The sequence below is a fragment of the Gobius niger genome (genome assembly GCF_951799975.1).
Source record: "Gobius niger genome assembly, chromosome: 17".
NCBI lineage: Eukaryota > Metazoa > Chordata > Actinopteri > Gobiiformes > Gobiidae > Gobius > Gobius niger.
In genome coordinates, this window is record NC_136868.1 from 10,956,134 (window position 1) to 10,981,350 (window position 25,217).

Sequence of the window (25,217 nt, forward strand, 5' to 3'; positions counted from 1 at the left end):
ACACATGGCGCCTGCTATTGGGATGTAAATGAGGCGGGATTTTATTAGGCCTATCGTCCGGGCTACAGCTGGGCCGGCACAGATATGCTCGGAAAGTGAGTCAGTCCGACGGGATGGGGGGCAGGGGCGCACCACTGTTTTCTCTGAGTGATCACTTCAAGGGCCACATCTTACTTACAACAAGTTCCTTTGCAAAACTACCAAAATATGTGGCACAATGACTTAGAAACTAGCCTAAACTGGAGTTAAGATTAGTTATTATTTTGGCGACCACTTTGACTTGAAACATTTTACTTCATATACAAAAACAACAACTGCACATTCACTGCATGACGATTAAAAACGTGTTATTTATTCACAAGTAACAAGAAAGGTATTCTTAAGTGTTCCTGTTATTTTCGATTTAAGATCAACCTTTGCTTAACGGATTAATTTAGCCTCGAAATGCTAAATCTTACTGATCATGGCTTAACCTAGATGATGTCTGACCTCATACTTAATAGACAAGACAAACATTACCAGCATTGGGGTCATAAAATTAGGTAAGCCTCACGTCTGTGTGCCTTCACCACTAATCTACACATGTCAGAGCAAGGTGTGGGCACATGCAAAAGGAGGAGAGATGAAAGCTAAACAAGAAGGGACTCACCGAGCATCTGGATCAAAGTCTCACTAGATTAAAGGAAGGAAGACGTAGTCCCAAAGAGCAGCGAAAACCTGGACTAGCAATCAATTTGGACCACAGAAGCCATTGAGTTGAAGGCCGCCACATTCCCTTCACACTTCAAAGACAGGCCAAAACAACAAAAAAAAGACATGTTTAGGCCCCTGGGGACCGAAGCACGAGGCATCAACAAGTCCCTGAACAACCACTGTGTAAGAAACGTCTACATTCTGCCCACTACACCCATAATCCAACATATGAGGGACTTTTCTCCAACAAACTCAGATTTAGTTGGGGGGAGATTTCCGAGTGGATTACCGAGGTTTTGCCCCTGAAAAACGGGGGAGGAAAAGTGCCCAGGGAAGGAGGAGGGCTATTGTCACAGCCAGTCGCTCCGGAGAGTCCCTGCACCTTGCGGCGTCTCATTGGCTCGCGGGGCTAATATGCTAATGGCCAGATGAAATGCCGGGCTCCTCTCCTGTTGTGAGGGGGACATGCATTCTTCCATTACTATAGCAACAGGTTGATCTTTCGGGAGGCGGGGCCAGGCGTGTTTCCTGAAAAACTCAATAATAATGTTTCAACTGGTGTAATTGGCTTAAGGGTCTAAACGCCAAATAAAACTTGAGGTTTACTCCATCTAAAACAAACCTTTTTGTTTTGCTTGATGGACACAGCATTTGCTGACACGAACGACCCATTTACAGCTGCACAATACATCACCAAATTAGGTCAGGTGACACAGTATACCGCAAACTCACTAAGGTCTTCCATCTGACTTAGATTTGCACATATTTTTACAATCACAGCTAAGGTAACATGATAATGTGCAATACTTCGGTCTTAGACATGATTTTTCTACTTAGTTCCATTTTAGCCTTATTTAGGTCCTGGTTTAGTATAGATGCAGACGGCATCTCTGGAATCGGCCATACATGGTCATGTTTGAAAACAGTTAAGGGGGAAAACAATTGAGAAAAATCTAAACTTTCTCTAATTATTCAAAAACTACTTTAACAAATGCTGAATTATGAATATAGTTTTGTACTAAATAAAGGAACAAAGACAAGGGGAGGAGCAAAGTGGTTCATCAGCCCATAAATACATAAATAACGGAGAATGCTAACATGATGCTTCATGTTAGCATCGTGCTAATGCTAACACTAGATAGCGCTAACTATGACTGCCGTTTTTTCGCTTCCACTGAACAATCTACTGTGAGCTGAGCTAAACATCTATATGGACCCGATTTAGACTTCACTTTATTTGTATGTGATAAATAATGTTATATTTTGCCAGAAAATGGCTAAAATGGCCGACTGCATCTATTATTTTACGTCCTGTTTTGAGTTAATTTGATTTAAAAGCCAACAAATTACCTAAATTGTTTGGTTTGGTAAAAGATTGTCAATCAGAATATTCTAGACATTTATCGAATATTGCATTTTTTTCTCCAATTGTTTAGCGCTGATCTCTTAACTTCCACCTTCCGTCTTGAAAATCAAGAGTATTCATTTTAAGTTCTTCTATTGAACAGTGTCTTGTGGATAACCACCACAAACACAAAGTGAATGTTGAATGTTGCTGTTACAAAGCAGGAGGAGAGATTTTAGATTGTCCAAAGTACCAGGTGAAGAAGTCAAAGCTTTAGACGATGCCAAGAGAAGCCTTCCAGAACACATCATAAAAGTCCGGTAAGCATTTGGACAAAAACATTTCCCCCCGACACGTACATTTACGTCCAAAACGCTACGTAACTCCTACGTCTTGAGCCTGGTATTAGTGAGAGCCACCTCACCTTCAGCTTGTTGATCTAAACTATTGGCACTAAACAGAGTAAACAGATTCTCCCGTCGGAAATCACAGCCTTTTCTCGCTAAAACTCCTTAACGGGAAATGAAGCAAGATGATTAGAGTTAGGAATAGTTACGACTTAAAGATAAAAAGTCAACTCAACTCAAGTGATCCACTGTGAGCAAGCGTTATAACATTCAAAGAAGGCTATTGAAGCATTATTTTGTGCAATGCAATAGATTTAGTATAGTAAATAGCATTTCTTTTTGTAAGTTTGAGTATTTTACCCTGCCTCTTGCACACTACTGTACTCCTTATCTTGTCCCTGCGAGTGGTCTATACCCCGAGGCTCTCACAATGAGCTTCTTCAGTCGCTCCTTATACTTTATACAATCAGGCCAGTCATGTCACAGGTGAGGGAGGTGAACCGTGAGCACTTTATAATGACCAGCACATTCCTGGAGCCTGTTGCATACCAGCTGTCAAGCCCCTGTCTGCTGCGCTGACCTCCGCCTCACACCAACACCTGGGCCTCCATTGTTTCCAATGTAAACTCTCAAACACATCATTATCACATGCAGAGATTATTAGCATTGTCTTCTTGTCCTCCTGCGAACATTGTTAACAAACGTGTCAGAGTGAAGGAAGGGCCCTCTAAAACGATTGACCATAAAAGTGCGACGTGATGGAAGTTAATAAATGGAGGCGCTTTGAGGAACGGCCAAAACCGCCAAAATTAAACGTTTAAAATGGAGTTGCCTTAGGGTGAGCGCGATTCTATAAATCCTAATGAGTTGTATATGATGACAAATATTCAAAGATGTGCGGCGTAGTCAAAACTGTACACAAGTCAACAACTGTACATTTTATTCTTAAGGGGTGTGGCTTAGTTTAACAGGTCCCGACTTATTGAGTTTGTGTGTGTTTGATGTTCATTTTCGAAAACAATTTAAAAAAAAAACATATATATATATACTTCTCTCTTGGTAAAGATTTCACCTTGGGGATCAATACATTCATTCATACACAAAACATGCCTGCGATACAGAATGTCTTACGAACTAAATAAATAATAACAATAAAGCACTTGGAAGAAGATCTCACTTTTCAACCAAATTTCCGGCTACCTGTAGTAGAAGCAAAGGAGCGAGATCTCATTGAAAAGTAGCAGGTTTTAATGAGATTTATTAAATTAGATGTTGCGTAGTGTGGTTTTAAGTCAAGATGTAAGGGGTATTTGGTCTAAAACAATTTTCAAGTGTAGATTTATCCTATAGAATCAATTACATCAAACGGGTATGGGAAAAACTAAACATGTTTTCATTTCACAAATCAACAGACCACCAACATATTAGGTAACATTTATTGTGCCAAAACTATAGTGACCTTTTCTTTCCAGAAAGTTGCTGAAATAAATAATTACTATCCATTCATGCGTACATTTCCTTGCTCAAGTTAAAAGGCCAGTAGTGAAAACATTGCAAAAACAACCAAGTCCATCCAAAATACATTTTCACACAGCGGTAAAACTGAGCACTCATCATAGGGACATCAATAGCTAATACGTTTAAGTACATACCTCATAAATGTTTAATAGGCCGTGTCTTATGCCAAGCAGCAAAAATATTTCACTTTATACCTTTCTTCCTGTCAGAACTGGCTTTAATGCCTCACCTTGGCTTTGGAACGAACCATATTAAACCACGGGGGTGCATGTTTTACTAATCCACGCAGAAAAAAAGTCCATAGCGCAGTATCCTTACTTGAGCGCACAACAATTTTAAGAAATCCACTTACAGCAAGAATTCAGAGCGCTGCATGCCAAACATACTGCGTCGGCTTATTTAGAAAAACAAAGGGCGATAAACAGAGACCCCTCCCTTTGTGCGGCTAAGTTCAATGCTTACACTGCAGGTCATTAAGCTTCTCCAGGTATAATTGGATTGAGCATGAACGCCCATGGGAGGTGACGCTGGTGCACTGAAGATCACACAGTCAACATACAATGTAAAGGGAAAAAAATCTAAGAACAAGTTTCTAAACAAATGACTGTAGCTCAAAATTTAAATGCAAACATTTGCATTGCAAGACATGTACAAAAGGATGATAAAATGTCTAGACACTAAAGTGGCTCAAAGTATTCATTGCTCATGTCAAAGATACAACTAGTAGAGACTGTGTAGGTTACTTAGCCAACTATGCTATGAAGGATATTTTCGGACCTTAGCCTTAATAAGAAATGACAGATCAGGGTGAAACAAGGAAGAGCAGGGAGAGACATTTAGCTAATTGTCAGAGCCGAGACTCAAATCCACAACACTGAGGACTTAACAGTGCTCTGCCGTATATGTGCCGCAGCCTTAAAGCAGCACAAAGTAACTTATGCCCCGAGAGGCCCTAAGCGCCACTGTGGGTGTCGTAGCATATTGCGTTTTTACTCATTAATTGTCCGTGAGAGTTAATATTACGCTAACAGAAAAGACAAAGGGAGAGAGGGATATTGTACATTCAATTACACAATGGAGATACTTTTTTTTTTAACTCAAACTTGGCTGTAAACACTGTTTAAGTGGCGCTAGCCCGCTGCTAGCTTTGCCCGCTAGCCTGTTCCCTTCTTCTTCGTGATTCCATTAGTGTGCATTGGTGACACCTACCCGGTGGCAGCGAAGTTGCAATTGTGGTTTTCTGGCCAGAGACACCAGAGGGAGATGAAAGACCCCCCAATCATCCCACTTGTATTAGCCCCAGAGGGACAACAAAAAGGATTTATTAAGGTAAACAAGTTACTTAGTACTGCATTAACCACTATTGGCTTCACAAAAATGAATGGTGTCTCTGGCCAGAAAACCACAATTGCAACTTCCCTGCACCGGATCGGAGCAACCAATACACACTAAAGGACTCACGAAGAAGAAGCTAGCAAAGCTAACAGGCAAAGCTAAATGCGGGCTTGCGCCACTTAAACAGTATTTACAGTCAGGTTTGAGTGAAAAAAATTATCTTCATTGTGTAATTGGATGTACAATATCCTTCTCTCCCTTTGTCTTTTCTGTCAGCGTAGTATTATCTCTCACGGACAAGTAATGAGTAAAAATGGCCTATAACAATAAAAGCAAAATATCCCAATTCTTCACAGGGATGAGTTTATAAGCACGATTCAAAACTTCCAGGGTCACATTTCAGGATTAGCGTCACAGTAATGCTAACAAAAACTGGGCAGTCTTTTTTTCCACAAACAATTGCATATTCAATAAACTGAAGGAAAACTTCACGCATTTCATTTCATTACTAGTAAAAACAAAATTGGCACAGGACCCCACCTAACCCCCACCTGAACCGAGCACATCTTCTCTAGTTTGGCATTACCCAAATCTAAAAGCTTCATAAAAAATGTGTTAAAATAGCAACAAAAACAAGGATGAAAACGCAGCAGAAAAGTGACAAAGGCGCGCCAAAAGAGCGACAAAAATGGGCCAGAAAAGCAACGTAAAGTGACCAAAAAAATGACAAAAGAGTGATGAAACAGCAACAAAAATGCCACATAAAAAAAAAGACGAAAACGAGACGAAAATTTGACGAACACACTACAAAAAAAGTGTCACAAATGCAATGAAAAAGTGACAAAAACGTAAAAACAAAACAAGGAGCTCTTAGTTTTGGGTAAAGCTGAATGTAAAATTCAACACGGTGACTGTTCGTGCTCCATCCTACCGCTGATGGAGACCTATTGAAAACGCCATGAGCAAAGCAATCTGGGTTAAACATCCCCATTTTCATCTGAACGGGACGTACATACTTTACTTTTAAGTTATAAGTGGTGGTACTTCTTTTTACCAGAAGGGGGAAACCAACAGCTACATTCAAGTGTGTGAACTCTTTGCAATCAAGCAGCCTGAGAAAAAGGCACACATGTTGCAACAGCAGCCTGAATTATTATGTCACCTACATGAAACAAACCAGCTAGGTTTAAAAATATATTTTGCCGTTTAGCCACACCCTTGTCTTGACCTACACCATTATTAACTTGCTGAATGAAGCTCGTGCCAAATGTGTAAATTTTCAAAGTATGGGAGAGTTTTGTCGAGACACGCACAAAATAAATAACTTTGACAGGATGCTTTCCCACACAGGGCCACACCTTTTCGGGCTGCTGTGACGTGTGTTTTGGCCTCACCCCTCTCACTGTCTCCTTTATGACATAGATAAACTACTTCTTATTACTCACTCCATGCAAACCGCGCAGGTGACACTCCGCCCCCTTCCTCAAAAAGGAGGACACACCTTTATATAGAAGCAGGTTGTGACAGCTTACTGATCACTCCGTGCGGGAAACGTACGCTTGCTGCAGTTTGCCTAAAAGCTCCGGCAAAGAATGAGCAAACAAAGTGGAAACTGCAGCCATACTTGGACATACTGTATCATTCACTCGCAAAAAAAAAAAAGTCTGGAGTTAAAGTGGTCCCGTAATGATCCGCTGTCACAACACGCTGTCTCCTAATCCGACACCAACGTGTGATTGTGGGTTCGTAAAATAAGCAGCTGTAGATGCGATTGGAGACAAAGTGAATTCTTGAACATAAAACAGGCAGGAACTAAAGATGTCCCTCGAGGTTAAAAGTCTGCTAAAAACGCACTATGAACAAAGGCAGCACGGCCTTGTAAGGAGAACTTTTTTTTATTACATGCGGAAAGGATAAAAGCCAGATACGCTGCCGTCAGCCTGTGAGGACGTTTATCTGCAAGTTTACCCTATATCTAATAAGACAATCAAACAGGCTTATATTGCTGCTAAGAAAAGGTCTGGTCAGAAACAAGGTGAATTGACTTGCTTTAGTTTAGTTGTCTTTGTGTTGAGAACTTATTACTTTTACTGCACTACATTTGAAAGATATATCTATAAAGTCTAAACCTCCAAGTCAGAAGTTGGCCGTTGGTCTGATCCCATTTAAAAGCCTTATGGAAAACACTAACCCCCGTTGTGTTGTCATACAGGTGGCAAATTCCGGAAGTAATCTTGCTTTCAGAGATGCAAAGTTATTTAAAATTGGTTTACTTTCTACTTTGATTAATCAAATATTTTCTACAGCAAATACTTCTGTACTATCACGTAAGTAAACACTTGACTAACTTCTGTTTGTAATATTTGACCAGTAATCTGTCATGAAATTGAGCAGTTTGTCCGCTACTCTGAACAACAATGTATCCCACTTCCCCCAAGCGTATTAGAAAGTATATACAACGTGTGAAACTGTAGGCACATCCTTGTAAAGTGATAAATGGGGCTCTGACTTCCCTGCACGGTACGATTTGTTTAGGCATTGCGTGATATGATATGATACAATGCAGAGAGAAACGTGCGCGGCCGGAGGAGACAATGAGCTCAGTGTTCGCGAACAACAGCCCCATTTGTGGTGCGTCTCCCAGCGCTGTGTTGACAAATGATTCATCAGTTCAACATGATACGAATACTAAACAATACCGCGGAGTGGATAAACCTCTCAGCTGCCTCTGATAAGAAAAAGTCACTGTAATCTTTCATTGCGGCGAACAGAGCTACTGCTGAGCTGGATACAATGCAAACTCTGGCTCTTATCAGTGATAGAGTGGCAAACGGACATGAATCCCAGAGACCGAGTGTGACCTGTGCGTCATGACTTGCTCCCCTGCTGCCCCGCCCACACACACACACAAGTCCCACCCCCAACATCTGCCTCACCCACACCTGCCCAATGGGTCCAACGCTAAATATGACATCACGTCTTTAAGTTTCCTCCTCTCACCCACAGAGCGTTTACAGACTGGAGCGGAGAGCAGGCAGAACAGGCCCATCCAGCTGACAGCAGTGAGTGGTGACAGAGGGACACACATTGGCCCACAGATAAGAGGGACTCCCAAAATGTTCAGCATTTCATCCCGGGCTGGGATAGGTCAAGCAGTATTACCACCAAAAAAGACCTGAGCACAGATTTATTCCTTATATTTATCTATATATTTGCGTTAAGTTTCTGAATCAGAAAGAACGTCTTGAAACAGATTTGTATTTTCTGTTAGAACAAACTTATGCTGTAGATAATCCCTTTAACCATAATCCATACCTTCACCAAACTATTTCACTCATATTTATTATCACCATCAGCAGTTTTTTACACAAGTCACCAAGACACACCAAAGAATCCTTGGACAAAATGCTGAGAATTCAGAGAGTCCCACAGATAAGCAGCTGCGAGTGAGGGCCCACTTCTCTGTGTTGTTGTGGTCTGTTACCATGGAGACGAGGGGGAAAGCACCAGGGCGGATTGGTTACTTACCTCTTCACCACAAGGCTCAGGGTCTTGTGGGAGCCTTTGACAAGGCAGATCGCCTCCTGTCTGAAGCCACTCAGGGGAATCTCATTGATGTTGACGAGTTCGTCTGCCACCTGGAGACCCACGGCCGCGGCCTTACTGCCCTCCTCCACCTGCGACATGAACACTACAGTCAGCATTTATATATGCAAATAAATACAAATGAAATCAAACTAGCAGGAGGTGCAGAAAATCATTCTATTCAAAAGGTCCAACGACAGTTAATTTCTTCAATAAATAATGTTGGTTAAAACTAAACACTTTCCCACAGAGGAGCACGTTTGTATGAGTTCAACTGAGGCCATTCACCTCAGTGCGACATTCTGCATATTGGCACCTTCTCACCTCAGATAAGCAACAGTCACTTCTTGATTAGAAGCTGAAGGCCTCTATAATAAGACTATAACAAACAGCAGGGGCAGAGACCAAATCTGGCCCTGTAGCATGCATCTTCTGACCTCCAATTAATCTGAGAGATAGAAATATACACAATAGTAGTCATAGTTGTCAATTCATTTAAAAATTATCTTGAAGAACCAGATGTGATAATAATTTATAAAAAGTGGTCCCCTACCAGGAGGCTGGGCCCTATGTTGTTTGAAAAGAAAAAGAATGTATGGCATTTTCATACTTTTCATGGTCATTATTCACCTTATTCTGCCCAGCCACTTTTGCCACTTTTTGCTTTGTCCCAGCACTTCTGTTGTACAGACACTTCCGGTCGAGCGCAAAGCCCGTTCATTTAAACGGAGAACGAGGGAAAATATTCTCTGCACAAATCTGATTTTAACAGATTGATTTGTGTAAAATGGCCAATGTTCATTTGCACCGACAACATGTCAACACTGCGCCGTTTCTCTGCGCGGCCTGAAAACGGCTTTGTTTTCATGTAGTAACTGATTTTATGTGGACTTCTCCAGCCCCATGTTAAAAGATAGGAGAAAATGGGCGGGCACAATTAATGGCGGCGCCCACGCGAGCCTCCGGAATAAGGTGAATAGTGCATGTTATTGAATACACTTTAGACATAGATGCCATGAGCTCATTTCGCTTTGTTGTCCTGAAGTCACATTTGTTGTGGCATATTGCACAAGAAACTGGAGCACCCAGTGGAAACCTACGCAGACACAAGGAAAACTTGCAAACTCCAAAGGCCGAGGGATTAAACCCAGGACCTTCTTGTTGTGGGGCAAGAGCTTACATTTACCATTAATAGACACTGTCATTCCAAATGAAAAAAGTTTACAAGCCAACTTTATGCACGTCTCACTGTATCCAGAACTTTAAAATATTCAACCACGTACTTGCAGTTTTGAGATAAACCTGAACTAAACAAATCACGTGGACATTGAGGCTTAAAGATAAACAGATTTTATGATGTGACAATGACTGCAGGAACATGAGCGTATGAAAGTGAGCAGCAGGCGGAGCGCGTTCCTCGGAGCCCGTAAAACACTTCAAACGCTGCTGCTGGGGCCAGTGGCGTGAAACAAACCGTATCACGTTTGTCTTCGAGCCCACACCTGGAATAACATCAGTCAGAGGGAAGTGCAGGCAGCGCAGTGGACACGAACACCCACCGCTCCAGCTACAGTCACTTTGAGGAGAGTTCAAACTGAGGGAAAACGCCATATTCAATGACACTTTCTCAGTATCTTAATTTAGCAAGTGCACAGTTCAAAGCTTGGTAATTCTAAAACTAATCTCTGAAGCTGAGGGTTGGAAATCACTGTTTTAGGCTCTATGAGAAACCTATAATCTTTGCTGAAGAGAAGACAGGGTTTATGATAAAGGTATCTCATTAACGGACATTACGATAACAATAATTTCACGATATACTGAGCCGTCTCTACATTACTCATTGGTGTCAAATGCAACACAAACAAAGCAGGTCAAGGTTTTCCACACACTGACCCAAAAACTAAAAGTCTGATAGGAGAGGCTCCCTGTGGAAAGAGGGAACAGCGCGGGCACTTGGCACGTTAGCGCACACGCTCTGCACAAGATTATCAGTTCCCTCAACTCCAAGCTGTGAGTTTGAGAGAGAGAGGGGTGCTGCGTGACTCAGCCCAGAGGTATGTGTACATTTACAGACCATTACGTCTTATATGGCCTTCTCCATTCTCCAAACAGAGAGGATTCCAGATAGTGCTAATCGCAAGCTCTTTTCATTACTCCAGAATGGTGGGTTTTTGAGGCCAGAGGATAGCGAGCAAAGCAGCACGGCATAGGAATTTTGCGCAGCCTGGCGAGGTTCCTAAGATGCTCCCGATATGGTAGTGTTTTGCAGAGAAAAGGTCGGCATTGTAGCCTTCCTCCAAATCTCCATCAAGGAAACAGCTCCTTAGCGAGAAAGCATTTAAACAATGTAAAGAAAAAACATTTAGCAGACAGAACCATGTATAGCAATAAGTCTGTGCGATAGCAGGGGAAAGAGGTCACACGCGAAACCGCAGTCATTATGGCTGGCAATCTTTGGGTGCTCAAAGGCAGTGGTTCTCAAAGTGGGGGTAGCGAGTGAGCTGGGGGTCCAAATATGATTTAGAGATACTGTATAATAAAGAAAGATATTGGTGTGTAAATTGAGGTCGTATAACAAAGCAAAACTTAACATATCATCTATATTATTAAGTTATTTCTACAGTGGGGGACCCGGACGCTGGCAGCATGGTAATTTTGGGGGTCCAGCCTGCAAACTTTGGGAACCCCTGCTCCAAGGTAAAGCTCCATGACAGGTTCCATTTATTTATCGAGGAGAAACGAGGCTCTGGAATGACAGGGAGATAAAACTCACACAAGACAAAACCAGGTCAAAGAACTTCACACACTGATGAAAAATGTGAATGTCTTTCTTTCACAATCCACCAATTTTAGTCGTAGAAATCTCAGACCATAACGTAAATTGTCAATTGGTTTGCTACTAATGTGATAACAATGCATTTTAAACATGTTGGAAAACTCTATAAAACATTCATACTATGCGAGTAGTAAGCGTCATATCACTGAAAGACAGGGTTCTATTTTTTCACTGCCGAGTGGATCAGCATGGCCCATACCAGGCCATTCGCTTACTTCTTCCTCCAGGCAGTAATCTTTCACGCTCAGGTCGTCCTCCAGCCCCAAGTGTCCTTCAGAAAATAGCCCACTCCTCTGAGGGACTCTAAAGGGAAGGATGTGGTGCTGATGGGGGCGAGGAGGATGTGTCCTTCTGCTGACAGACGTCCTGTGCACTGCCACTGATCTCCACTAACAAATTTAAACTGCTCGTTTTGGCTGTAAGTGATGTTAAAGTAGAAACAAAGAAGAGTTCTACAGTTTAAAAGCATGCAAATAAATCCAACATGATGAGAAACAACTTCTACTCTAAATGGACAAATATATGCATAGCAATTAAGAATGGAAGTTGAAATGAACTTGCAAAGGAAAATATTATCCCATCTCTTTATGGGATATTATTACCATTGTTAAAGGAACAGGCCACCTTAGACGAGTTGATGACGCCCGTCTGGTCTTTGTGCGTGTGGTCAGTAACGCAAAGATGTTGTTAGTGCTTAGCCTCTAGTCCTCTCCTCTATGGGGCCAAACAAGGGTGACGGTTTCCATATTTCAGTGTGGTTACGTGTGTAGTAACACGTACCAGTATAGTTACAGAAAATTAAACATGTGGATTTTCCAAGCAGCTAGTATACATACCGCACAGTAAAGTGAAGACATTGCTGCAAGGACGTCGAAGTGCTCCTAAAGTGTTATTACGCCTTACAATATAGCGCCCCTTTTTATTCGCTTAGAAAATCCACATATTTAATTTTATGTGACTTGGATCGTGTAACTACTCACGTAACCGTATTTAAATAGGCAAAACGTGGAAGAGCTTGGTCGCTTCTAAATTCACCCCGGTTTGGCCCCATAGAGGAGAGAAGGAGAGGCTAAATGCTAACACCATCTGGTCTTTTTCTGTGACTGAGCGCACACGTAAAGACCAGACATGAACAAATCAACTCGTCTAAGCTCAGGTAAGAACATATCTCAGTATGAAAAAACGGTGGCCTGTTCCTTTAAGGTTTTTGTGATTAGTACAGGTCAGTCTTCTCTCAAATGTTAATGCCACTGAACTGATCAAAATAGGCAAACAAATAAATAAATAAATAAATAAATAGCTAATCAATCACACATTGTCATTGTAATGTCAGCTTTAGGTGATTGTCATATTAATTATGCATCTATCCAGGTGATCTTCATGATACAAAAGACATGTCATTTGTACTTGCCATTTTTGGTTCAACAAAAGTTAGCAAACCAACCAATTTTATGTCCAAGACGCATCTAAAAGACAAGATGCAATGGTTCAAATATTCAAATATGTTTGTTTTACTAGTACTCAAACGAAATTTAATGACAAAATCCAACCAGATCTTGAAAACACTTCTACTCCAGGGATATCTGCAAACCTGGGCAAACACATGACTGACCAAACACTACAGAGGTGTGTAAACTGCTTATCACTGCCCAACTCAAAAACTGAATCAAATCATGTTGCACTGAGTTGCAAAGAACACATTGCCTGCGACAAAGTTGCAAGTTCGAATCTCAATCCCGATTTACAGCATTTCCTTTCCCCGCTCTCCACACCGCCTTTCCCCTCTGCTTTAATTAAATCATCTCTCACGAGCACCACCAGCAGGAGTCCACTCTCCTCCATTTGGGAATCACTTCTATATTTTCAGAGCCTGGAACTTGTTTGTCTTTGCTCAGCCATAGGATCGCAGCGTTGAAGGAACTGGTGTGTGCCATAAAGATAACACTACTCCATGTCGCCCCCCTTCGCCCCTATGTCCTGTCTGCGCCTCTCTGACCTCTGGCACAAGGCGGAGACACTAGAAACTAACAACAAGCACAGCTATTTTAAAGTTGTTTCGCCTCCTCTGCCTCTAACACATTTATATCGACGTCCTGATAGTTTACATGGCCATGCATGTTCAAAATACAATTAGTATTCAAACCAACATTCTTCAAACCGGGATTTCTCATTGTTCCTTCCTTTTTTTGGTGGCATGTGTTTAAGAGGATGACCCAACAGACTGTAAATGCAAAACAATACGACTATGTGGGGGCCTTTGCCAGGAAGCAGGAAGTGACTAACAAAAGACGGTGATAAGTTGCATTTTGGATATCGGACGTCTCATAAAATGAAACTTAAACCTTTAACATGGCAAACAAAACAGGATAATTCCCTGCATAACTTTGTAGTGAAAAACGTTAACAAAACCAAACAAATAAACCAAACCATATAGATAAATAGATTTACTAGCACTGGTTTACACCGAGAGCAGAATTCTGAGGCATGGTGAGTTTTTGTGACTACATTGTAACGAAAACTCACTCTATTTTAAACTTGTGAACTTATTGTGAACTTGAAAGCCCGATTTATGTTTGTTATACTTGTTTTTGCTCGTCATGATCCACTTAAACTGATTAAAACACACATTGCAGATGGGAAATGTCCTGCTTTTAATTGACACAAAGTAATTCTGCGCATAATTCTGCATAATAACACCCGACTTCAACTTGCATAAAACCTCACATGGACTGAGAGCCTTAGAATGCTGTGGTTGTTATTCCAAAAATAATGTCTAATGAACACAGTGCATTTTTAACAGTAGGTTGTCATATCAGTTTTTTGTTTTTGTTTTTGCAGAAACAAGATTGTTCCTCCATATTAAACGGTAATTCTGGCAAACGAACATGGGCTGGAAGTGCTTGCCCAGCTGTGTTGTGTAAAAGTGGATTATTTTAGTTTATTAAGACAAAGAAGTTTAAATCCACGAAGACCTTGAGCATAACCTGCGCTATGACAGGAATGTGAAGAATTTTAATTAGATCCAGGATATTTTTTAAACCAATCCCCTAAACCGCTCATCAAACCGAGGGGACATTTTATCATTGTTCATTTTAGTAAATCCCAGAGCGTGCAATCGGCCAACAATAATACTGCAACCAGTGTGGGCTCCACGCACTGCCGGCTACAAGACTGAAAAACTGCAAGAGAAAGATGGATGTGAAAAGGCTACGTGACTGACTCAAACTAATGAAATAACTAATGCAAATTTAGGTCAAATAAAAAATCATATCACAATAAAACAATACAGTTTGTGAATTGCTTGGTACTAACAAATGGTGAACAAACTTGATTAAATGAAGGAAAAAAAAGGAGAGAAAAGACTGCGACCCACTTATTCTCCCCGATTTTTGTTTTTCATTCAGTTGTAGTTAAAACGGCTTATGTGATTTGTTAATCCATGCAATTTGAAATCTGAAACGATGTTGCCGCTCTAGTTTATGATCATTTGGTTTCTGTTGCTGGGTCAAATCCCTAACAGAGCATTCAAAGCCCTGACGAAACGAGTGTCCAGTGCTGTGCATCGGATCAAAGTAAACAAAGGGAGTACGCACAAACTGTTTGCTGACCCGGTGAAGATGCTTCTATAACGGCACATGTGGCTGCAGGGCTTACTCTGCAATTACAGAGAAATGCCCCGCGCCGGGCCTTTACAATATCGTATAAGTACAGTTATATTAGTCCTGTTCAACCAGCACTCAGCCTTTAATACAGAATTTAAGTGAGCACAATAAAGTAGCTTTAATTGTTTTGATTCTGCTTCTTTATTATGAATATATCTGTCCATTATTCTGTCTTCTCTTTATATCTGCTGTTAAGAAGCGTTTTCCTTTTACTGATTATGTTGCCATTACAGTTTTAACAAAAAAACAAACAAATAAAAACATGCATTCATAGTGATTATTATTATTTTTCAGTCTATCTTTTCATTTGAACTTGAATTTGATTTAGCAACAACGAAGCTTAAACTCTGATACAGAATAAGACATAATGCTATACTCAGAGAAAAAACTAATATTCATTTAGCTTAGCTTCAACACGACCTTTAGTTTAAGTTATCGTTTAGGTTTTTGAAACTGCACATACAATCACTTGGGAAGGGATTAACGTCAAATACTTTTCCAAGTCCAAGGTTGTACATTAAAATTGTACCAAACAGAGTGGCGTCGAGACATACTTGGAGTGCTATCAGTTTTATTGCATTTCTAGAAGACAATTTGCAGCTTTTGCTTACATCTTTATCTAATCTTAACAAATAATTCCTCAACTTATCAATTTTGCATTAAGTAGAGCGCTCCCAAAAGATCACAAATTAAATACACAGACTTTTCTAATCATGCCATTCCTGCAGGCTTTAGTCTGTCAGATAACTTTACATTCAGAACAATATAATCTCAATCCCCACAATTCTAGTCTCTGTGATAAACTCTCAGACAATATTCGACTAATAACATTTTTCCATAACAAAAATAAACATGCACTAAGACTAAACCATGTCTGAAACAGGATAAAACTATGAAAAGGACATGAGCAGCATTAAGCACAGTTATAACAGGATAGAATAATCTATAGCGGGCTAATCTAATGGGGCTCCTGGAACTGCAGAGGGGCCCAGAGCATTGTCGGAGAGTCAGGGCATAAGAGATATCATTTGAGCAGATCAAAAAGCGAAAAGTCATGACTAGTTAGACTACATGGGCAGAAAACACTCTAAAATATGTTTATTTGTTTTGACCTTTTCTTGCCCGAGTAGGAGGGGCTTCTAGGACAAAGATTAGGGACCACTGCTTATAGGCCAGGTCTATGGTTGGACTAAACCAGGACTAAGTGTATAAAAAGTGACCGAAGCGGATATAAATGAACATTTTACAAAGAGTAAACCTTGAAAAGTAGATCCACATTTGAATAGCAAAAAGAGCCAGTGTCCCCTGTTCAGATGGACCTGCTCAATCACAAGCACATGTGAAAGTGAGGTGTGATTTCATAACATGCTGCACAGTCACAGTGGCGGCAGCTAATTCTCAGGCATGTTAAGTTCGCTTGACCAATATGTTAAGCCTAAACCATGACCAATTTGACTGAAATGACTGACGCAGGAAGGGGTTGAGTAACACCAAAATATTAAGGCACCTCTGAACCGCAAAGCCAGAGAGGTCAACGCGATTGGGTCCTTGGTGATAGCTTTGTGCTGCCATGTGACATGAAGCTAAATAGAATATAACACTAGTTTATTATTACTAGAGAAAACTAGATTGACATGAAACGTCTAAACTACAGGTCTCAGTCTTACACCTGAAGCTTTGGTTGTTTAAAAAGCTTTGAAAACACACCAAAGAAGACACTCTTACGTCGGATGTTAACAAATAACTTAACTTATTGAAGTTCAATGTGCACATGTGTCAAGAATAACATTATAGCATATTGCATCCTATCTTTGTATGGCCGAGAGAAACGATATCTACAGGTCCATATCTATTATAAAGTAACAAAGTTCTATCAACTCACCATTTGATGTGAAATCGTCCACCTTTTTGATGAGTCAGAAAGCATAAACAGCAACAATCAATCCCAATCAATAGCCCAGTATTTTTCCCTGCAATAACTTCTTGCAGCAATCGCAGCATTCAAAAGAAATCCAAATTTGAGGGTATGTAGTTTATTGAAACCACAAGAAGCGCATGTGGAGGACGACTATCACCTGAAACCTTATGTCTCGTAATAAAGCAAGTTTCACCCGATGCCGAGTTGGACTTTGAACCCGGTGGGTCAACACAGAGAAATGACGGCAAAAAGGCAAATAGCTCCCGACTGACAGGGGCTGGAAAATTCTCCTTGCCAAATTAACTAGCAAGGTCCCTAGTAAATGATTAGACAGTCAACACAGAAGTGAGACGACAGCGTGATTGCAGGACTGGTTGTGATAGGAATAGGAATGGCCTACTTCGAGAGCAGGTAGCGTGAACTCTTAAACAAGGTCAGTGAGGCCATGCAATGGAGAGTGGAAAGGAGTGTAAATAAAGCTATAAACAAAAACAAAAAAAGCGATTTGCTTATTAGCGATAGTATTATAGATTACAGGTAGCAGATACGAAACTTAAGTCCCGAAATGGTCAGAATGATGGTGAAGCTGCCGGGACAAGGAAAAAAAAAAAAGGCAGATCATGCCATGACATCAGCAGGTAGTTTTTGAGCTCTTGAAAAGGATATGGGCTGAATATGGAGGAGTACTCAAACTTGCATCAATGAAACAAAATAAATGCATACATGAAAAGAAGAAAGAAGAAAAGCTGGAATCATTAAGGAAGATTTTCCACACAATACAATTTTAGAATAAAGACAAATAACTCACATTTGTAAGATTTCTCTTTCACTGGTCTATTAGTTTCGGACAATGGACAAATATCCATCTGATTATTCCACCGATGAAGCAGAACAATGTTTTGCCAAATGACCGGGCCATGTGGGGTTTATAAACCAGGGTTAGGTAATGTTTGAGCTTTCACACATAGTAAAAACACCGTCTGCCACCGCAATGAAGCAAACAGGAATCAATTAGTGTCTAAAAATATATTTTAGAATAGTCAAGGGAGTACATAGTTGTTTTGCGAGTCCAGAGGGGAATGCGGAGTGCAAGATCAGAATAAAGTCTAGTCTGAAAATACTTAGCTGCACAGTCTCTGAGTGGTTAGCACTCTTGCCTCACAGCACGAAGGTTCCAGACTTTAATCACAAACTGGACAGGCCTTTCTGTGCGGACTTTAAATGTTTAGTTTGTTGAGTGAGTTGAGTGTTCTTTGTGTAACGTCGACCTGCCAGGTTTCTACAGATGGAATTAGCAAGGCTATAATCTGGCAATTTACATTTGTTACATTAAGCGCTGCTCCCCCCTTTCTCTTAAATTAATAAATAAATACAATGATGCTGGTTAGATGAGAACTAATCCTCCCTCTGGTCTATTTACTCAGTACTTTATTGTAAATCTTCATTAAAAGAAAAAAGTACTACCTTATATCTTATAGCTGAACAATAAGGCAAGTGACGGGTGTTGAAACACTTTACCTTGGTAATGACCAGGGGTTCATGGTGCTCGAGTCCTCCCCTCAGAGTGAATCCCCACGGCGCTCCTCCGTTCAGAAACACCTCCACCAGCCTGAAGTCTCCATCTCTCCCTCGGGGCTCCACATCTGCCGACCTCTGCATTACATGCCACACGGTCTCTGCTTCACCGTAATGCCCCTCACGTCTGTACCCCGCAGCATCCATGGCACTGGACAAGAGTCAGAAATTCTGAATAATGCAAAATCTAACAGGTTGATTTAGTCTTTTGTCAGTTTAGGTTTACAACTGTTTACAACTTCTCTTTTCAGACTAATGTTTTCTAAATCATAATTCATAATCATAGCATTATTTTCACAAGATTGAATAAACTTAAGTGTACCATGATTGAAAGCTGGTAATGAAAAGTTGCAGTCATTAACTTTGGGTGCATGACTTAACTGTTTTTTCACAAGCCAGGGCTCATATAAAATTAGGCTTAACTTGACAAGCCAGTAAAGAGTATACGCTCATGCAAATGGCCATGCATCACATCAACAAGAACAAGAGAAAAGAACAAAAGGGGGAAACGGAATGTAAATAATTTGATAGAGTTAATCTGTTGAAACTTTTCAAGATAAGTTGGGCTTTCTCTATTTTTTGACAAGGGCACAATTCCCCATAAGGATTGACTCGACACCAACACATAATGCAGAATGCTTGTCTTAATATAAACTACATCTAGAGCAGGTTGAGGCTTAGTTTAGAAACGTGATGCCCTTGTCAGATGTTTACAGAGAGAATATACGCCCAAATTCCGCCCGAAATATTTGTACAACAGCGCAGACACCTGTTGTTAGAGTTGGGAGAAGTTGCCTTTTAATTGCTGCCCCATGTTTGACATAAGTAGACGACACTTGTTGGTGGGAACAATGGAAACCATGTTCTTCCCTTGGATCAAGCCTTCAAAACTGAGCTGAGTCAGGCATAGCTGTATTAAATGTAGCTTAACCCGCTGTGCCAATCAAATATGCGCACTTTATGATAACATTATGAGCGCCAGACACCTGATACTTGCTAAAAAATCATAAAATAAATCTGCAAAGTGTACCTAAACTGCGGATCTTACCTGGGAATTGAGCTGAAGAAGAAACCGGCGAACACGATCCTTTCATCGGACTGGCACGCAGCTATCTCCCTCCCAAGGTTTAGGTTACGCACTCCTCATCTTTTTTAACCGATTCAAGGTGTCAAAGAAACAAACTTTTGATAGTCCGCAACTTCTGTGACAGCCCTTTGGACAGTGGCCGCTCCTAAAATCCAATAAGCAAAGCGATCCCCGCAGTTCAGCCGGAAAACGCCTGATGATACAAGCCGAGAACGACACACCACAAGCCTCAGGAGAGTTTAAATTGGCTAAGCTAACCTAGCTCCATCCTTGGACAACAGGGATCAGTTCATTAACAAACAGCGCAAGTGTGCCACCTACTGTTAGCGTCCGACCAAAGTTAATTTAGAGTTTCGTGTCTGCATTCTGCCGCATGTTTTCATTCTGGAAGCTTCTTTACACTGAAGAAGGGATGAGAAATTGTCTGCGCCGCGTTAATACTTCATGTATTGTATTGAAACATACAAAATATCGTAAATTTAACTTTTCTCGTTCGTTAGCTAAAAGGCTAAAGCCGAGCGCGTACATCTCCATGACAACCCTTGAATGTACGGAAAGCCAGGGAGAGTCCAACCTTTTACGTTTCGCGGAAGTGGGTTAGCGTTAACGTCACCAGAGTTTGCTTTTAGTTTTTGTAGAGTTAGCATTTATTTTAAAAGTAGTTTAACATTTATTAACAGAGCATGTTCAGTAAATGGGAAAGCTGGTTCGGGATACAAGACCCAAATGCGCAGGAAAGACACGAAAACGAGTTTTCTGCAGGCGATAGTGGCGATCATTTCGAGGTAAACAAAACACCTGACAGTGAGAGTGGTGCTCAAGCTCAACCCCAACTTTTACAGCAAGCCAAGGATTTTAGCGGTGAGTTATGTGTGTCTTAATATTATGGTACATTACAAATGCTTATTTTGTCGCAATTACTGTTTTCCAGGTTACCTTTTTAATGTTGCCAGCAGTGCCACCCAGAAATTATCAGATTCTGTTGTTGGTACAGCACAAACCTTGAAGAAAAGTGTGGAAGAAGGAAAGATTAATACAATTATTGACAAAGTAAGTTGGCACCTGATTCTAATTTGATTTCAACTTGTAATATCCCAATATAAATGCATAATATGTATTTTCATGCTTATAATACATTAACTATATAATTTTACATTTTAGACAATAATAGGGGATTTTCACAAAGAACAAGAAAGGTTTGTCCAAGACAAAAGAGCCAAAGAGTGTAGTAAGTTCAATCCACAGTTCAAATGAACATGAATTACAGATATGTGTGGATACCATTTAATGTTATTATAGTGTAATATTATTGTCTTCATTATTAACAGGTGCTGCAGTCCCTCCATGGGTTGGTTACAACGATGAGGACAGTATACAGCAGCAGATTTTAGCGCTTTCTATTGTGAGTTGCATAACAGCTATGCTTCGAGCATTTCATTCCAAGCATAATAATAAATTATTATTGTTTACAGGACCAGAGAAATTTCCTACGGGACCCTCCTGCTGGGGTAAACTTTAATTTTGACTTTGAACAAGTGTTGCCTGTTGCCATGGTGATGCTAGAGGAGGATGAGCTTCTCAGGAAAATGCGATTTCATCTGGTTCCAAAACAGTAAGCACTATACAGTACTATAAAGAGTATTAATGACCCTGTAGAATCCAGACCACACTGGAGTGAATTAAAAGCTTTTTGTAATACAGCCATATAAGAAAATATTACTAAATAATACAAATGAGATGGAAAAAAAAAGATAGATTTTGTAGCCCTTTAATTTGTTTCTTCTTGGTGTAAATTACTCATCTTAAATTGTGTGATTTAGGTTAAAAGAAGAGGTTTTCTGGAGAAACTACTTCTACCGCGTGTCTTTGATCAAATCGTCGGCTCAGCTCACGGCACTGGCAGCACAACAGTCTTCAGACAGGAAGGAGGCAGACCCCAATACCTCAGTGAATGAACAAGAAAAAGGTAGACCGTTTTACACTCCACATCAATGTCTTTGTATTAATTTCACCCTTGCTTTTACACACAATAAATATATCAGTATTCAGTAATCCTTCTTTTATGATATATTTCAGTGGTCTTACATTTCTCTTCTGTACTGTCTCCGGAGTTAAAAAACCTCCTGTAAAACCAATTCACTGTAGTGCAGAAGTTGTGGTCTCCAAACTCTATTTATATCACAATGGGTTATCAGAGCTGCATTCGGACAACTCACCACCACAGAAAGATCTATGCGACAGCTATATATTGTTAGAGAATAAAATTAAATTGCTATTTATTATCATACTGGGTCATGCTGTATAGTTGTATTATCTTTGTCGTAGCCTTGACTGTGGTGCTCAGACACCTGCCCTGAGTGTTTTGCTTGCGTATCAGTATGACGCTCAACAGAGGGTATTTATCCCTCTTCTGTGGAAGCATAGAGAGACTTGAATGGTAAGACTAGCACAATGTCTTGAGTTCATGTCTCCAGGTTCCACACCAATGGTAAATAAACCTCCTGCATAAGACTCCTGCCCATTTTTCATCTATCCTCTCAGACACCATTGTTTATTCTCCAACATATCACTCATTCTGGAACGTTGAAGGTTCTGTTTAAAAAGAAAAAGTCACATGCGGTACCCTCTATACCAGGGGTGTCCAAACTTTTTTCATGGGGGGCCGCATACTGAAGCGTACACAGGGTGAAGGGCCATAGATCGGTGGTTAGTGCCGCAAAACCTTTGACTAGCAGAGGTTTAAATTGCGCCCCACACCTTTATTTATGCTCAAAACCTTCATGCCAGCTCGGTCTCACAGTAAAAGGTTAGTTGTTTGGTTAGAATTGTGTAGAATTATTACATTTCAAATAAAAAGGACTATCTCTGATGATGTGTCCCGATTCAGCATGAAGGCAGAGGGCCACCAAAAATTGGTCTGAGGGCCGCATTTGGCCCCCGGGCCGCACTTTGGACACCCCTGCTCTATACATAAAATAAATTCTATAGTAAATGTGAATTTGAATTGTGAAAGTCAACTGTATGACCTCAAACCAAGGTTTTCCACATTTAAAACTGGGACACAATGGGAATTTGTGATGGAGCAAAATCATGACTCCCCCTCATGTTAAATGCTTGTATTCTTCGTTTGTTAAAGTCCAATATCAATTAACCAGACTTAATCAGCATTGAGGTAATTAACTTGTGAGCATTATAACTGGTTCAATCCCTATGGAAACTTTGTATTTAACGCACACAGGGCCAAAAGTCATTAGGTTTCAAGTAGAAAAACTGGGACACCAGGGATTGAGCTTGTCTAAAAGTGGGACAACTCACTGGTTTAGCAGAGATCCACAGGGACCTGGGTCACAGGGCATAAAACTGGGACTGTCCCGGGTAAACTGAGACGCCTGGTCACCCTATTTATACCACCTCAGGCCTGTAGCAGTATAGCTAACATACATCATGGCCCATCTAAGCAAAATCCCATGTGCAAATAAGACACACAACCTACATTTAAATGAATCCTCCTGAAGTACATGGTTTACTCCTCAGTACAACATAAGAAAACACCAGTATTTTATTGTAAAATTGTCTTTTGCAACTACGATGTTCCAGATGCCGCCCAAAGAAAGCCTCCCTCTGTCGGCGCCGCTAAAACAGAGCCAGCTGAGGTAAAGCACCTGCGCCTTTGATTTATTCAAACATAAACTTCCCACGTAAATGGAGATGTCGGCCTTTTTTTTATTATAAACACAACCGTTTGTTTTAACCCCGTGGCCTCCCTGTTTTAAAGGAGCACGAGGAGATCGCCGCCAGCTCGCCCGTCCCAGAGTTTGTGAGCGATGCTTTCGACTCATGCAACTTAAATGAGGACGACCTACGCAGAGAGATGCAACAGCTGGTACTCGGTAAGAGGAAAGGACTGTCCATTAGTTAAATTAAATTTGTCTTGTTAAAGAGTATCAGATAACTCCAAAGGCATTGTTTTCTTCCCCAACATTGTAATTACTTTTTGGAATGAAACGAAGTAGCATGCAGCCGATGTTGCTAGGTTGCCGAACGAATTTCCCTACGGGGATCAATGAAGTTAACTTAAACTTCACAGATTTGTGTTTTTGTTTTTAGCTGAGACTCCAGACTGGGAGCGAGAGTTGCATGAGGAGCTTCAGGAGGAGTTTGACATTTTGGCTGAAAATCAGGACTACCACTGGGAACAAGAGATCGAGATGATGCTGAAAGAGGACAGTTAGGTCAAACGCACAGATCAAACAAAATAATCTGCAATGGTTAGGGGTGTAACAATGCAATGCAATAATAATGTAATTTTGAACAATCCGATTCAATGTTACATTTCTACAGCCGTTTTTTTTTTTTAAATCATCAGTGCAATACGGTACTTTTAGAATGACTTTTGTGTGAGTTGTCAAGGTGCATTTATTTGTGACTTTCCTCTATGAGCCCAACCTTTATCATGAACAGGAAAAATGTCTTACTGAGCAACACATGCAGGATATTAAGATCGAATTATGTTACTGTGAATATAATGCAACTGTACCTTTTATCAAACTGACAAGTATTTATGGATTTGCTGCTACAGGTGTGAATATTTCTTTGATTATACTGTTTTTCTGAAAGCAGTTTGTGCCTTACTGTCTGCACATTCAAGAGTAAAGGTGTATTTACTTTTTGTTATGTCTTGAATATTATGTTTATGATATATATAATGTTATGATCTCATGGTACCAGGGCCAAAGACTGATAAAAAATAATAGTGAAAGCATTAATGTGTTTGATGAAGTATTGATATTAAGATTGATACTTAGAATCCTGGCACCAGTATCACTATAGGCAATGTTTGGGTGTTAAGGGACCCCCTTCATGTTCCAGCAATGTAGAATGAGCTCAGACCTGTTCACCACAACTGCCTCTAAAATCCTGCACTCTCACTCAAAAAGTTGTTACTTCAGGTCTGAAGTGCAGTCATGCACGAGCTTAATATAGAAGCTGCAGTTACACGCATGACCTGAGGTGGCAGTAGTGAGTAGAAAATTGCCAACTTGCATCCAGCCCCTTTAAACAATACTTAAAATCTAGAAAATGAAACATGGTCAAGGCCCAGTTGTACCATGTTTTGGTTCATAAATTAATCTAATCTAATCCCGCATTAACCGAGTGCATTTTCTCTAGTTCAGCTTTACCCAAATCTAAAAGCTTCTCAACTGGAATTTACAGCCTATAGGTGAGTGTAACGCCTCATTTGAAAGCTTAAACCTACAAAACTTTTTTATCACATTTTCATAGCGTTTTTGTGGTGTTTTCGTCTCTTTTTTGTAA

General features: G+C 40.5%; 2 protein-coding genes across 5 annotated transcripts in view; one reads left to right on the top strand and one right to left on the bottom strand.

The window, feature by feature from the left end:
* shroom2a (shroom family member 2a) overlaps positions 1-20,190 on the bottom strand; it is a 41,878-nt gene extending 21,688 nt beyond the window's left edge. For 2 of the 3 annotated variants that reach the window (XM_079574847.1, XM_079574846.1), the window contains exons 1-3: positions 19,863-20,190; positions 18,758-18,965; positions 8,767-8,915 (exon numbers count right to left, since the gene is read on the bottom strand). In XM_079574847.1, coding sequence (XP_079430973.1) covers positions 8,767-8,915; positions 18,758-18,961 — 353 coding nt within the window. In that variant the 5' untranslated portion in view covers positions 18,962-18,965; positions 19,863-20,190. Of the gene's footprint in view, positions 1-649; positions 1,385-8,766; positions 8,916-18,757; positions 18,966-19,862 lie in introns of those variants that run through there. The other variant, XM_079574848.1, reaches the window with a different exon arrangement.
* A 309-nt stretch (positions 20,191-20,499) lies between these two features.
* LOC306977073 (synapse-associated protein 1-like) lies at positions 20,500-24,479 on the top strand. 2 transcript variants are annotated; one of them, XM_079575242.1, is made up of 9 exons: positions 20,500-20,762; positions 20,833-20,951; positions 21,063-21,129; positions 21,230-21,303; positions 21,374-21,513; positions 21,722-21,867; positions 23,499-23,554; positions 23,677-23,791; positions 24,009-24,479. In XM_079575242.1, exons 1-9 carry the CDS (start codon positions 20,585-20,587, stop codon positions 24,131-24,133), a joined length of 1,020 nt encoding a protein of 339 aa, XP_079431368.1. In that variant the 5' UTR covers positions 20,500-20,584; the 3' UTR covers positions 24,134-24,479. The 2 variants fall into 2 exon arrangements, with proteins under 2 accessions (XP_079431368.1, XP_079431367.1); XM_079575241.1 differs by having other exon boundaries at positions 21,722-21,866; positions 23,489-23,554.
* Positions 24,480-25,217: the final 738 nt, after the last annotated feature.

What these genes read in the sequence shown, in the direction of transcription:
- LOC306977073 (XM_079575241.1), top strand. Translation starts at nt 20,585, where the DNA reads ATGTTCAGTAAATGGGAAAGCTGGTTCGGGATACAAGACCCAAATGCG. An exon ending in AGATTTTAGCGCTTTCTATT is followed by an intron (nt 21,304 to 21,373) that starts GTGAGTTGCATA and finishes TATTGTTTACAG; the next exon opens with GACCAGAGAAATTTCCTACG. An exon ending in CAGTGAATGAACAAGAAAAA is followed by an intron (nt 21,867 to 23,488) that starts GGTAGACCGTTT and finishes TTTTGCAACTAC; the next exon opens with GATGTTCCAGATGCCGCCCA.